The sequence below is a fragment of the Galeopterus variegatus genome, unplaced genomic scaffold (assembly GCF_000696425.1).
Source record: "Galeopterus variegatus unplaced genomic scaffold, G_variegatus-3.0.2 Scaffold2491, whole genome shotgun sequence".
NCBI lineage: Eukaryota > Metazoa > Chordata > Mammalia > Dermoptera > Cynocephalidae > Galeopterus > Galeopterus variegatus.
In genome coordinates, this window is record NW_007728602.1 from 98,137 (window position 1) to 113,304 (window position 15,168).

Here is a 15,168-nt window from a genome sequence, read left to right on the forward strand (position 1 = left end):
TTTTTTTTTTTTCCCCCTTTTTTTTTTTTTTTTTCCCCCCCCCCCCCCACGGATTTGTCAGCCCTCTTTCCCTGGGTGATGGAGATGCAAAGGATTACTCAAAGCCCATCTCTTCTGAGCAGTGAGAGACCCCGAAGTGGTTAGTCTCCCATCGGAATCCTCCAGCGAGAGGCAACCCTTCCTCGGGAAATTAACCCCGAATTGCGGTTCTCTTCCTGCATTTATTTTTCAGACCAGGAAGTTACAGGAAGAGAACATAGGTGGGGTTATAGTTTAACAATATAGGCTGGTAACTTTCAGTGAAATAAGTCAGATGACATTCCCTTAGATAATTAAGTGATCTTACAGCAATTTCTCAGTATCTTTACATAACAATCAGTAACTAGTCTGTCCTTGAGCCAGCAACTTTGCTGTGCCACAAATCTTTATCTTACACCAGAGACTTATAGCCTGAGGAAAATTTCCAGTACTCTGCAAGGTCAATATGTGAAACTGCAAGGCTTTGGAAACCCAGGCCCTGTGAAGTACATATGCTTTATAGTATATTCCACATTCCCCCCTTTTAAAAGGAGCATAATTTTTTTTCTCTATGTACAGTATTTTAATATAGTGAGGAACTTTTCCTGAGTCTGGCCAGTGAGGGTATCTGAACCCTTGACCCTGTAAGGCTACAATCTAACCAACTGGGCTAACTAGCCACCCTAATATAGTGAGGAATTTTAAAATCAAGTCAGAAGAGTGGTTGTGTATGTTTTATTTTGGTATCTCGGGAAAAAAAATCTAAACTATGAGGGTACTTCAGAACGTTCATGGTAAAATTTTTATGATCTTTTAATTATATTATTTCCACAAACTTTTTTATCTAAACTATGAGGGTTAGATTCAGAACGTTCATGGTAAAATTTTTATGATCTTTTAATTATATTATTTCCACAAACTTTTTGAAGTACACTTGTATTTGGTCTCTTTCTCAAAACAATCCCTCAGTATCTTCTTTTGGCGTCTTCTGGTCTACAGGCAAAGGTCTGTGGAGAGAATCCTAGTTTCCAGGGCAAATGCTTATTAGCTGCCCTACAATTTAATTCCACAGATATTACATGCCCCTTAGAATCACAGTAAGGGTAGAGTCCAAATCAAATAACTTACAACGTACATGTCTACTGTCACCTATTCATACCTGAGAAGGAAAATTTGTTCCATTATCATCAAACGATTCTGCAGGTGGTTCAATAAGCTTCCATGCTTTTAAGGTTTAAAGAATCTCTCACTAGTTTATGTTGCAAAGGGCAACTCAAAATTTTTTTCCTGACTTGCCAAATTTTTAATTTGCACCAAACATGAGGTATTTTATGGAGTTTCTCTATTGTTTGAAAATTCACTTCTGAAAATGTAAGGGGATTCTGCCAAATGTTGATATAAAAAAGCTTATGTGGTTGGGAACCTAACAATCCTTGGCACATAGTAACTCATTCAGTTTTAGTTAATTTCCATTCTTTTGATCCTTGAACTATTCTTGGACTCAACTATGTTTGCTGTTTCATTTGTTTGTTTATTGTTTTGGGCTGCTTATAAGAGAAACTCTAATTTTATAAAACAGGGAGTTTAGAGATGAGTCAGGCTTAGGGTTGGTTGGTTCTTACCCACGTGCTTGTAGGGATTAAAAGATGATCCTTTCCTCACTCATTGCAAGGTTCATAGTGGAGACTGTAGGGGAGGAAAGACTTCCTGTCTATTCTCTGAGTTCAGTAACTGAGTCCATGAAATAAACAGACAACAGGCAGATTAACAGGAGAAATGTTATTCAAATTTATTAAGTGTATAGGGCATCACAGGAAAGAAAAGTGAGTTATCCCCAAGCCCAGTGAGGTCTGGAAGAATATAATACCCTCTTCACAGGAGAAAGAGGAAGGAGGATATGGGCAACTAAGAGGAGAATTAATGATTTTGTGGAAAGATAAATGGGCCCTCAGAAGAACAGTTTGTGACACAGTTTTTCTGGGTATGACTTCCAGTCTCTTCTCCTGTGATAGGAATTAATCTTCCCGGATTGTAGAGATTCCCAGGGAGGGATTCATGACGATTGAGTTCCTTTGAAGGATCTGTCCTGAGGCAGGTAAGGGAAGTTCAGAGAAATCACCTCCCTACATTTATTGTTCCCCAAGTTCCGTCTGTCATACTAAAATGGCATAGTTTGGGGTGGCATTTCCTGAACTCTTTCAAGACCCCTAAAACAAAAGACCGATTAACAAGAGGAAAGCATGCAAATTTATTTAATATAAGTTTTACACGATATGGGAGACTTCGTAAGGAAATGAAGACACAAGGACCCAGGGAAAATTTGTATTTTTATGGGCGGTCATGCTGAAGTATAAATGGAGGCCAAAAGGGTATGCTTTAATGGTAATAAACTTGGGCAAGTCCTGTTTGTTCAGATTCTCTTCTTGGTGTCTCTGTGTAATTTTCCTTGCCTCCGAGTATAGGGCAGAATAGCTGTCACATGAAGGTTTACAGGGGATAAGGAAGGGAGAAATCAGAAAGTGACCTTCTTAGGTTTTTTGACCTGCTTCAGGACAGAACAGCGGTGGGCCGGCCTCCAGTATTGCAGGGGACGTTCTGCAGTTTCAGTGAAAGGGTTTTGGTTTTTTTACCTGAAAAGAAGGGAAGAAGGAACATTATGCGACTCTATTCAATAAGAGTGGAAAGCTACCTACCTAAGCATTTTCCGAAAAAAAGACACATTAGTAATTTACTAAAAATAAAGACAAAGAAAACTTTCTAGAGTTCCAGAGAGCGCATATCCACCGCGCATTGGTGGTTCAGTGGTAGAATTCTCGCCTGCCACGCGGGAGGCCCGGGTTCGATTCCCGGCCAATGCAGCAACTGTTTTGCATTCGTAATGCTTCCAAACATCTTCAAAGTATTCCGTTTCAGAAGTTGCGTATTTTCCTTAATCGACTTTTACTTACTTTTATAGTCTGAGTACTTAATAGAGAGGTGGAATGTCTTGTACCAGATGAAAGGGACAGGCAGATAAACAACAGGCTGTTTTCTTACAGAAACATTGTGTTTGTTTTCTTTCAGAATATTTGGGATCAAGGTACTCTGAACTCATTATCTTCTTGTTTGTCATTCTCTCGTTTGAGACATGAGTAGAACCAATGGCTGTTGAAGAAAAAACTCAAAGGTTTGAAACGTGTCAGCGTTTACAATATAACATAACAAAAGACTCACTTTGAAACGCTTCCTCACAGTTAGCAGAGTGGCGCAGCGGAAGCGTGCTGGGCCCATAACCCAGAGGTCGATGGATCGAAACCATCCTCTGCTACGTTTCTTTTTTCCCCCCTGTTTTCTTACAAAAAACAAATGAAAAGCGACATCAAATGGAAGAATTGCAGTCACCCCCCCCCCCTGTTTTCTTACAAAAAACAAATGAAAAGCGACATCAAATGGAAGAATTGCAGTCACATCCCCTTGAGAAAAAAATAATGCACAAATCTGACAGCAGCTTTCAATTAACAAATGTGAGGTGTTCCAACAGAAGGTTGCAGTGGGGAAAAAAATGTGAGGTGTGCTGTATCGAAAAACAGAACTAGTATTAAACCCATTACCTGAAAGATCTCCATTTCTGCTTCTATTCGTATTGTAAGCAAGAATGTAAATTTAGATTTCAAAGGAATGGTATATATAGATAGCTAGCTAATTGCTGTTTTAGAGATCCACTCAAAGGGAGTTGGGAGTATTTAAAATAACAAATCTGCCAACAACCTCTTCCTACAAAACATTTCTTCCTTAGCACCTACTACTGTGTAGCATATGGGGTATTTAATTTATTTATTCATTTTGTATTTTCTCCTCCATGGGAAGTAAATACACAAGGACGGGGATTTTCGTGTTTTGGCACTATGGTTGCCATAGTATATAAAACACGGCCTGGCATGACCTGACACATCTTAGGAACTGGTGATTTGGTAAATATTAGTTAAAAGCCACACTTTCTAAATCACCAAACTCCAGTATTCGATGTTATTCTTCACCGTCTTCTTTTACCTTTTAAAAAAATTACAGAAGAGTGCAAAAAGACCACACGGAATTGATCTATTATTTAGCATCGTGACACATTCACTATAAATCTCTTTTATAAAGAAAAACGAACAAAACAAAAAACAAAGAAAAACAAAAACACAAAAGACTCAGAAAATGTAAGTACTCTTCAACTTCATCCCCAATCCTATTGTCCACTTTTTCAGGGAAATTCTGTCATGAATTCAATACTCATTTGTCCCCTTCCATTTTCACTCTTGCTTACATATAGGCCCATGACATTATAATTTCCATCTGAGATGAATTTTAAAACATGGCTCTCAGTAACAAGCTTTTGAGTCTCACAGACCACCAGAGGCATATGTGATTTATCTAAAAGAAAAAAATTGACAAGAAATATGGAATATTTCTCTTTTCTCTTGGGTCCTATTTAAGAAATGGATTTTCAGTTTGTTTTTGAATATTGTGACAGACAAAACATCCTTTCAAAGTGGTGAATTCAGTTTTCCTTCCAATCTTCTATAAGGCACTAACTCTTCTCTCTACATAGAGTTTCCTATTAACAAGCATAAAAATGAAAAGGTAACAGCTATATAAACATATTCATTTTGAAACTGGTAAAGGACCACAAAAAATGATTACATTGTATAATGTTGAATATACAAATTGTCCTGATTTGAGCAGCACATTTTGCACACAGGTATGGATATTCAACGTTATACCCCACAGATATGTACAATCGATTACATTTCAATGAATAAAAATAAAAAATTTTTTAAAAGTGCTAGACAAAAAACAAAACAAAACAAAACAAAACTCATTTCGAAAAGACCCAGAGACTATGGGGCCTAAAAGCACACTCTTTATATAGTACGGCTTTTTCCAAGATTGAAACAAGTCTTGTCATATGTTATACTTGTTAGTAGTGATAGCTTCATGTGGCCTACATGCAGGACAGTTATTTCTAGAAAGACTTTTTTTTGTTTGTCAAATGATCCTTTGTTAAAATGTTTTCCTTTGTGCTTCTTAAGTAGTTGGGAATTCCACCACACCAAGGTTCTTTTTTTGGGGGGGCTGGTGGGCACAAGGATGTGAACCCCTTCACCTTGGTGTTGCAACACACTGCACTCTAACCAACTGAGCTAACTGGCCAGCCCCTGCTGCATTACTGTTGATGTTATCTATGATGTCATAAGGGTGGTGGCCAAGGACTAACCAGGTCTAATGCTGAAAGACTGGAAACGTGTAAAAGGTTGAAGCTAGAATTTTTCCTAATGTTGTCTTGAAACTATATCAGAAACTTTCATCAACCACATCCTGTAATACTGAAGACCAGATCACAGTTCCATCATGCAGCAAAGAAAAAAAAACAAACAACAACAACAACAACAACAACAAAAACCAAACAAACGGGAAAATCAGACAATCCAGTAAATTACACAGAAAGTGGTGCTTATGAAAGCAAGGGCGGTGGTGGATGGAACTCAAGCCTTTTGATCCCTCAAAGTATTAGTCTTCATTTGCCCATGTTACAGCTTTGGATTTGGGGTAAAAATTTCCAAACCTCGAAATTTCCTTCAGAGTCCCCAACTCCTTATGTGGAGCAATACTTCTCTGCCAGCGGACTGTCTATCTGGTGAGGTTTGGAGGAGGAAAAGGGGACTGAGAGCAGCTTACCTTTGCCACCAACCTTCCTATCCACATTCATCACCCAAAATCATTAGGTATTTTATTAGTTTTCTGCTACTTAAAATTCTATCTCTATTGAGTTGTAACAGATCAATCTAATCAATCAAAGGCAATCCAAGATGCAAACCCCCATAGATCAGATGATCATGGATGCTCTACCACATGGCACCCGATGCATCACTGAAAAGACACCATGGAATCCCCTTTATCCACTTCCAAACCTTTGGTAATTTATTCTGACAACTCATACATTTTTGGTAATAATCCCCTTCCTCCTTGTTACTTCTTTATGCCAAGTTTTCAGTGTCAGGCCTGCTTTTATCTCTACGTACTAAAAACACAGACCCTTCTAAGTGCTGGAGAGAGAAATCCCCTTCCTTGCAGCTGCAGAGGAACAGATCCTGTCAGTGGGCATCATAAAATGCACTGGATACTGATATTCTGTTGAAGGATTTTCAAAGACACCCAGACTTCAGAGATTGTCACTATGCCATGAAAGTTAACATTTGAATTCTAAAAGTCTGTAAATGGTTGTCTCTTAAAAAATATGTTGTTCTAGTAATAAGATGAAAATTGATGTCTTTGCTTTTCCTCAAGATCTTAATCTTTGTGATATTTCTTTGCTAAGTTAGAAGAAGATGACTGATTCTATTCTCACATACAGGTGGAAATAAAGGAAAAATAAAATCAAATCAGTGATTCGTTAAAAAGCTGATTTAGACAGAATTTGAGAGCATGTGCCTAATTTAAACAGACAGTAGGAAATGGGGTGTTAAAAGAGACAAAGTGGGTTCAGGAAACAAGGAAGGGCCATTTGCAGAAGGGATCCATGCTAGAAAGGGGAAAAGGTGGGTTTCAGTGTGTGATTCTTGTCTCCTCTACCTTCCTCTTTCCTTTCATTCATTGTAAGACAGGAGAGAAGGCAACAATCACTAAAGAAATGGGAGAAAATTTTAGAGACAGGACCAAAGAAAAGTAGGTAGAGAAGAATGTAACAGAAGACAAATAAGAGGTGATAGATATGTTGCTTACTGGGGCTGACTGGTTAGCCGAGTTGGTTAGAGCACAGCCTTGTAACAACAAGGTCACCAATTCAGAACCCCGCACTGGCCAGCTGCCACAGGGAAAAAAAAAAAAGTAGTTAAGTTAATTACCTTGATTTAATCATTCCACATTGTCTACACACATCAAAGCATCACATCATACCCCATAAATGCAGTTATAATTTTTCAATTAAAAATATATTACTAAAAACATAAGACAAATGTAATATAAGTAGAAAAGAGCAGTTTTATTCATCCCGATAGCTACTCAACTCACAATAAACCACTCCAAACTCCTTTTACCACCTTTACCCCCCTGCAGTTACTGAGCTAAGAAATTTTTTTTTTCCTTTTTGTCTTTTTTCGTGTCCAGCAACGGATCGCAACCCTCAGTGTCGCGCCCGCACCGGACCGGGACCGGCAACAGGATCGCAACCCTCGGCGCCGCTCCCACACCTCGCCCAGCCAGCGAGCGGGAACCGGTCTGTATGTGGGATCCGAACCCTCGGCGGGAACGCCACCGCACTGGGCCGGCCCTGAGCTAAGAAATTTTAATTTTCCTTTTAGGTCTCTTCTTAGCTAGCAGAAAGTAGCTCTTGAATGCCTGCTGTGTGTGAGACCCTGTGTTCTGCCCAGAGGGACCAAGTGAGGATAGAATTATTTTCAATTGAGGATTTAGAAAGCTGGGAAGGCCTGGACATTTGATCTGGGCCTTGGTGGCAGGGAGAGTATACTGAACAGCTTGTCATGGGTGCAAATATCTTTGTTAATGTCCAGAAATCACCAATTGTGAGATGAAGAGCTTGATGAAGTCAGCAGATATACGTTGGTGTTTAGTGTGCACCATCTTACACATTCTTTATTAGTTGCCAATATTGAAAATACAGAATATTTCATATTAAAATGCACATCTCCTTGAAAAATTGGCAGGCTCACTGTCCTTGTGCCTGCATTGCTACAAGGGACAAGCTCGTGAAACTGCAATATATAGGTTTTGTGTTCTTCAGTTCTCTGCAGTTCCCGCAGGTCCCACGAGTTTCCATGTGTTCACTGGCTTTTATCAATGTGCTTCTGCTATGGTTGTTTTTACAGCAGAATTAAGGGAACAGTGAAATGTGTCTTAGTCCATATATTTATCAAAACTGGAAAAATGAGGGCCGGCCCGTGGCTCACTCGGGAGAGTACGGTGCTGATAACACCAAGGCCCCGGGTTCGGATCCCATATAGGGATGGCTGGTTCGCTTACTGGCTGAACGTGGTGCTGACAACACCAAGTCATGGGTTAAGATCCCCTTACCGGTCATCTTTAAAAAAAAAAAAAAAAAAAAACCCTGGAAAAATGAAATATACTGTCAGAAGTCTGTGTGCTTCAAGAAAAATAGTAAAGGACACCTTTCTTTGTGAAAGAAAAGGGAGGAAATTTCTAATAGTTTCTAATATCCAGTGAGGTTTGCTCCTATTTTCTGAGCATTTGACTTTTATCCCCTGGTATGGGGAAAATCACAACTGTCAGTTTAGCTGTAGTTTAGGCTAGTGGTAAACATTTTATGAGAATTTGGGATAGAAGGTTGGGATCAAAGCATGGAAAAAGGTCTTAAATGCTGCTATAGACTGAATTATGTTCCCCTAAAACTCATATGTAGATGTCCTAACCCCCAATGCGATTGTATTTGGAGATAGGTCCTTTAAAGAGGTAATGAAGGGTAAATAAGATTGTAGGGGTGGGGCCTTAGTCTAATAGGACTAGTGTACTTATAAAAAGAGGAAGAGACATAGAGGTGAGCTTACACAGAAAAAAGGTGTAGGGACACAGCAAGATTTGCAAGCCAAGGGCAGAGAGGCCTCAGGAAAAACAAAAGCTGCTGACACCTTGATCTTGGGCTTCTAGACTCCACAATTGTGAGAATATAAATGTTTTTAAGCCACCCAATTCGTGGTATTTTATGTCAGCCCTGTTAAATTAATGTAAGTGTTTTAAAAGGATGTTTGGACATGCTTAGGCAGTAGAAACTGTCAAAGGAGGGCTAAGAGACAAATGTTTAGAGAGGAAAGAAAAAGTCTACCTGCAAAGAAGGCAAGAGAGTCTGAGTTTGCATAATAAACTCAAGTATTTCAGGAAAAACAAAACAAAACGAAACAAAACAAAACAAAACAAAAAAAACCCAGAAAAAGAAAACCTGCAAAATGACAGAGGATACCTAGTTCACACTGGCATGTTCATGGTGGAAAAACTGCAACTTAGACACATGATTATCATATTCCTAAGTCATGACATATGTTCAAACAGCAGCCTAGAAAAGTCAGAGATATCATTTTCTTTCAGGTGCTCAGGTGTACAGGAAACATTCATGTGTTTATTATTTTGAGCACCAAAACTAGAGAGCACGATCCTATTATTTCTCGAATTTATTTTTGAGTACAGAGTTTTTTAAATCTATTTTTTGTATTTTTTACTTTGGACTTCTCTGACCAGGCCACAAAACTCATCACGACTTGCCGGCCCTCCGTCACCCTTTCTCTGCCACCTCTTGCGCACGCACCAGTGACTCTCGGAGAAACTTAAATCCTGCAGTTCCAAGGAGACAGAAATGGTAACCCTGCCCTATGCCACCGACTGTCATTAGAAAGCTGAAGTTAGGAGGGAAGCATTTCAGTTGCACTGGAAAATACAATGCCTGGCATTTGTGCTTCTGCTTTTGCTGCCACAAGATGGCAGAAGGTGCCACAAGATATGCTTCTGCTTTTTTTTTTTTTTGGTTCTTTTTATTTTTAAAATTTAATTTAATTTTACTTCTCAAAATACATTGTACTTGATTTTCATGACCCTTTCTTTACCTGTTCCTCTCCATTCCCCACCCGCCATCGTATCTGTGCACTTGTCTTAAACAGTTCAAGGGATTTTTGTGGTTATTCTGTCTTCTTCCCCCCCACCCTTTATTTGTTTGTGTGTTTATTTATTAATTTTTAGCTCCCACAAATAAGTGAGAACATGTGGCATTTCTCTTTCTGTGCCTGACTTGTTTCAGTTAATATAATTTTCTATGCTTCTGCTCTCGTTGCCTCAGATGATCTCTCAAGGACGAGGGCGGGAGAACGGGGAGAGGAATCAATCTCGGAAAGAGAGAAGAGGAACAGAGGGGACGAATGGGACGCCGACAAGCTCAGGAACACGATAGAATTAAGGGACTGCTTCTCCACCAGATAAAGTAGCTTGTCGATGAGACTTGTTGTCAACGCCCAGACACTGAGCCTTAATGACAGGGCACAGGGTCTGGGAACGAGAGCCTGAGTTTAAGAAAGTGAACGACAAACCCGTGTATTTTGCAAGACCCGTTAACCTGTCGGCATGACTTCGGGGCTATTTGTTGCCTATGACAAAGACATTACTGTCTGAGATAGAGACCCACCCACCCACAGCTTCAAGGGAAGTGACGACAGGGAAAGACAGGAAGGAAAACAAGGGGGTGTTTTGAAAAATAGACTTAGAATACCAATAATTTACTGGAGTGAGGGGACGACGCAGTGGCAGAGAATGTTAACGCTAAGAAACGCAAGAAAGAATTTAGGCACCGCTTAGAGACGCGGGGAAGGGGGAATTGAAAGATTTTGGATCATGCCTGGAAAGTCTCCGCTCCCTGGTATTTCTGGCTAGTAAATGGTTTTGGTTCAGTTCTTACGTCTGTGGCCTTTTCTGGGGTCCACTTCTCTCTCAGCGTTGGGTTCTCCTATTTTTGTCGCAGGATTCCTAATCATGGATTCTCAAATCCCAGCCTAAAAGCTGTCCCGTACCCCAGAGAATACTAGCATACCTCCCCCCCCCCACCTCCCACGTAGCCTGATTAAACATTGCAAGGAAGCGGCGTTCAAGTTGCTGGGTTCTTGGTGCAACATTTTATCCTTAAGGAGCTTCCCCGACCTTTAGTGTTCCCGTTATGTTTTGAAACAAGTCGTTTTAACTCACCCTAATCTTTGTGGCATCGGCAGGGCAGAAGTTACAGTGCTTATTCTCTAGAGCTTATGAGAAATGAAAACCGAGGAGTTTAACCTCGCCCAGGATCCGGCTGCAGAAAACTGTGAAGTTAACTTAAAACTTCTATTCTCAAGAGCTTTTTGGAAATAAATGACAATAATAACGCTTCTGGCTCTACAACATTCCCGCATATACCAGAAAATTCATAGTTTACTTTCCAACGGGAACCTCTTTGAAAAGCACAACTACGATGACAAATTATCTGGTGAATTGCAGCCCTGGCGGGCTTTTCAAATTCTGCTGCTGCCCAATCAGACAGGGGGGCGCTACTTGCACTGAGAAAGTGTAGCCCAGGGCGAACTTTGTAGCAGCAGAAAGCAAAACTGCGAGCCTCTTTTTCCGAAGGTGTCACAGAACCCATACTACATTTGCATGACACCGCATCTATCTGCACACGCAGGAATAAGCGCGGAGATCTTACATTTTACCTTTTCCCAGTTATTCCCCCCCCCCCCCCAAATGGTGTACTTGGTGACGGCCTTGGTGCCCTCGGACACGGCGTGCTTGGCCAGCTCCCCGGGCAGCAGCAGGCGCACGGCCGTCTGGATCTCCCTGGACTTGATGGTCGAGCGTTTGTTGTAATGCGCCAGCCACGACGCCTCCCCCGCGATGCGCTCGAAGATGTCGTTCACGAAGGAGTTCATGATGCCCATGGCCTTGGACGAGATGCCGGTGTCGGGGTGGACCTGCTTCAGCACCTTGCACTGAGAAAGTAGCTCTCCTTGCGGCTGCGCTTGCGCTTCTTGCCGTCCTTCTTCTGCGCCTTGGTCACCGCCTTCTTCGAGCCCTTCTTCGGGGCAGGAGCGGATTTCGCAGGATCTGGCATGGCAGAAATTAACTAAGAGTGGAAAAAAACCGAGAAGAAAGAAGACGACAGGAGTAGGAGCACTGTCTATGTACAGCTACTTATGCAAATGAGGTGATTAGTTAACTCTTGAGTCTGATTGGTGAGGGTTCTAGATGACGTCATACACAACCTTTGTCCAATCACAAGAAGTGTATTTAAAATTAGTAGTTCCATTGGTCTAAGTAAAAGAACGTATAGTTTTAGCCAATGGCATAGCTTCACTTTCGCGCCCAGTAATGAGACTATAAGTAGTGCTGCTCTGGCTAACTCGCTTTACCCCATTCATTTCTGTGGTTAGCTATCATGTCTGGACGTGGCAAGCAGGGCGGCAAAGCACGGGCTAAGGCCAAGACCCGCTCTTCCCGGGCAGGACTACAATTCCCCGTGGGCCGTGTGCACCGCCTGCTCCGCAAGGGCAACTACGCCGAGCGGGTCGGAGCCGGCGCGCCGGTGTACCTGGCGGCGGTGCTGGAGTATCTGACCGCCGAGATCCTGGAGCTGGCGGGCAACGCGGCCCGCGACAACAAGAAGACGCGCATCATCCCGCGCCACCTGCAGCTGGCCATCCGCAACGACGAGGAGCTCAACAAGCTGCTGGGTAAAGTCACCATCGCGCAGGGCGGCGTCCTGCCCAACATCCAGGCCGTGCTGCTGCCCAAGAAGACCGAGAGTCACCACAAGGCCAAGGGAAAGTGAAGTCCGAATTCACTTTAATTTAAGCTTCTGATTAAAACCAAAGGCTCTTTTCAGAGCCACCCACCATATCCTCAGAGGAGCCGAGCACCCTTCCCAAACCTATCATGAAAACCTGGCTGAGTTAACTAGTTTTTCTCTTCACTTGAACAAGAATGTATTCGAGTCTGTTCGTAGTTTGCTCAATTTATAGGATGATGAAACCACCCTCCTTTATTGTCCCCTCACAAACAACGGCGTTGTGGGTCGTTAAAAAATTTCTGGTGGCCATTTGCTCCAGTGAATAAAACAACTTTTTTTGCTGTTTTTCTGGGTCTTTATCAATAGCAGACCCTGAACGGGTCCCTTGATCAACTAAAACAGCCGTCCTAACTTAAATGCCGTTTTGGAGCTGCTTATAATTACAGGAAAAGCCCTAATTACCAACGTAAACCCATCATCAGTCCACGCATGCTGATTAAATTAAGTACATGATTTACAAAATAGTTCAATCAGCCATTTCATTGCACCAAAATCAGTTAATGAAAATATCAGGTACCATTCATTGCTATCATTTATCAAGCACATATCAAACTCCCTCTTTCCCACACCACTCTGGGCAAGCCAAAGTTCTGGTGTTCCAGAGACCAACGTGCCACTGTATATATATATATATTTAAAGATGACCGGTAAGGGGATCTTAACCCTTGACTTGGTGTTGTCAGCACCACGCTCCTCCCAGTGAGCTAACCGGCCATCCCTACATGGGAACCGAACCCGTGGCCTTGGAGTTATCAGCACCGCACTCTCCCGAGTGAGCCACGGGCCGGCTCCGCCGCTGTATTTTTAAAGTTTTTCTTCTGGGTCTTGGTACAGTCATTAAAAGCAGATTTAGTGAAGCAGATATGAAACGAAACCTCTCCAGTTTTTGGAGAGGCTCACGAATACATTGTTCTACTGTAATTTTTTTCACATTATCTGAAATAGGGTACGGCTCCAATGAAAATGCGTTTAAGAACAATTTCGGCTGACTTTCACAAATTCCAGATCACATTTCCTTCACACTGGTCGAAAATAGTAACAAAGTTAACAGCAGGGAAAACAAAACCGTTGGGGGGGGGGTGGTAGGACCCAAATGAAGATTAAAAACCAATCAGGTTACTCCTGCAACAGTCCTGACCAATCAGGATCAGATCGTTAGTATAAATTCTGGTCGCGCCACTAGTTCTCCAGTTGCTGGTTTTTCAAAGCACAAGACTTTTTGTCATGGCCCGGACCAAGCAGACGGCTCGCAAGTCCACCGGCGGCAAGGCGCCCCGCAAGCAGCTCGCCACCAAGGCAGCCCGCAAGAGCGCGCCGGCCACCGGCGGCGTCAAGAAGCCCCACCGCTACCGGCCCGGCACCGTGGCCCTGCGCGAGATCCGCCGCTACCAGAAGTCCACCGAGCTGCTGATCCGCAAGCTGCCGTTCCAGCGCCTGGTGCGCGAGATCGCGCAGGACTTCAAGACCGACCTGCGCTTCCAGAGCTCGGCGGTGATGGCGCTGCAGGAGGCCTGCGAGGCCTACCTGGTGGGGCTGTTTGAGGACACCAACCTGTGTGCCATCCACGCCAAGCGAGTGACCATCATGCCTAAGGACATCCAGCTAGCCCGCCGCATCCGTGGGGAGAGGGCGTAAAGTGTCCTACTGGTGTGGGCTAGTTAGCTTTCACCTCCCAAAGGCTCTTTTCAGAGCCACTTATTTCCTCACCGAGAGTGGCTGTTACACGTCTTTGTTGAATGTCTTCAAAATACAACCTTGAGGGGCCGGCCCGTGGCTCACTTGGGAGTGCGTGGTGCCTGCAACACCCAAGTCAAGGGTAAAGGTACCCTGACCGGTCATCTTAAAAAAAAAAAAAATCACCTTAAGGCAGAGCTATTGAAGGGGAAGGGGCAACAACAGTGTTTGCTCCAAGAACTGATATTTTCCAATCATCTGAAAAATAGGAACACACACTCATTTAAACACTTCATACATAGGCTGAGTTCATAATATTGTTTATAAAGAAACGAAATCTCCCAATAACAGTCACTCGAAATTGATGTTCCTAGGCCACGTGGATCTTGGGCAATCCACAAGTAAGGACTTGAGAGAAGGCATCTGCCAAACAGGAAGGGAATGTTGCCAACCAAGTAAATGGGATTCACAGCACTGGAAGCGGTGTTCTGGTTGGCTTGTTTTCCTATGTATCTGCAGCAGTCAAAAAGGTGCCTTGCACATTGTTGATTGCTTCGTAAGTTTGTCCATAAAGGTCCCGAGGATGTAGAGACAGTGTCTTAAGTTGTCAGGCAATGCTGGTGTTTTGCCTAGGATTTAACAATGGTAGGCCTCAAATTATTTTCTTACCAAGAGAACATGCTAGTGTTCAGACTAGAGCATTCTGGTTCTCATGAAAACTATTTCATTGTCCAGCAGTAACTCACCGTCTGGTAACCCTGTTGGATAAAGCTCTGAAACATTTACTCTCCTTTGCACCCATTCCAACATGGTGATGCTGTATAATTAGTGAATTGGCCCCTTGGTTTTTATTTGCCAGCTTCCAGAAGCCTGGTAATGCAGACATGTGCCTGAGAAGCAATCATAGATACCGTGCCATCCAAATCTGGTTGCTGTGGGCCGGCCCGTGGCTCACTCGGGAGAGTGTGGTGCTGAGAACACCAAGGCCCCGGGTTCGGATCCCATATAGGGATGGCCGGTTCACTCACTGGCTGAGCGTGGTGCTGACAACACCAAGTCAAGGGTTAAGATCCCCTTACCGGTCATCTTTTTAAAAAAAAAAAAAAAGAAAAGAAAAGAAATCCCTCACA

General features: G+C 42.7%; 2 protein-coding genes, 2 non-coding genes and 1 pseudogene across 4 annotated transcripts; 4 read left to right on the forward strand and 1 right to left on the reverse strand.

Annotated features, from left to right (window-relative positions):
- The first annotated feature begins 2,805 nt into the window (after window positions 1-2,805).
- On the forward strand, window positions 2,806-2,876 carry TRNAG-GCC. The gene has a single exon. It is a non-coding gene; the product is annotated as a tRNA-Gly (tRNA).
- A 377-nt stretch (window positions 2,877-3,253) lies between these two features.
- On the forward strand, window positions 3,254-3,325 carry TRNAM-CAU. Its single transcript has one exon. It is a non-coding gene; the product is annotated as a tRNA-Met (tRNA).
- Window positions 3,326-9,951: 6,626 nt separating this feature from the next.
- LOC103598034 lies at window positions 9,952-11,629 on the reverse strand (annotated as a pseudogene).
- Window positions 11,630-11,953: 324 nt separating this feature from the next.
- Window positions 11,954-12,346, forward strand: LOC103598018 (histone H2A type 1). The gene has a single exon (XM_008581929.1). The coding sequence runs from the start codon at window positions 11,954-11,956 to the stop codon at window positions 12,344-12,346; it is 393 nt and encodes a 130-aa protein (XP_008580151.1).
- Window positions 12,347-13,584: 1,238 nt separating this feature from the next.
- Window positions 13,585-14,002, forward strand: LOC103598026 (histone H3.1). The gene has a single exon (XM_008581935.1). The coding sequence runs from the start codon at window positions 13,589-13,591 to the stop codon at window positions 13,997-13,999; it is 411 nt and encodes a 136-aa protein (XP_008580157.1). The 5' UTR covers window positions 13,585-13,588; the 3' UTR covers window positions 14,000-14,002.
- The last annotated feature ends 1,166 nt before the right edge of the window (window positions 14,003-15,168 follow it).

What these genes read in the sequence shown, in the direction of transcription:
- LOC103598026 (XM_008581935.1), top strand. Translation starts at nt 13,589, where the DNA reads ATGGCCCGGACCAAGCAGACGGCTCGCAAGTCCACCGGCGGCAAGGCG.
- LOC103598018 (XM_008581929.1), top strand. Translation starts at nt 11,954, where the DNA reads ATGTCTGGACGTGGCAAGCAGGGCGGCAAAGCACGGGCTAAGGCCAAG.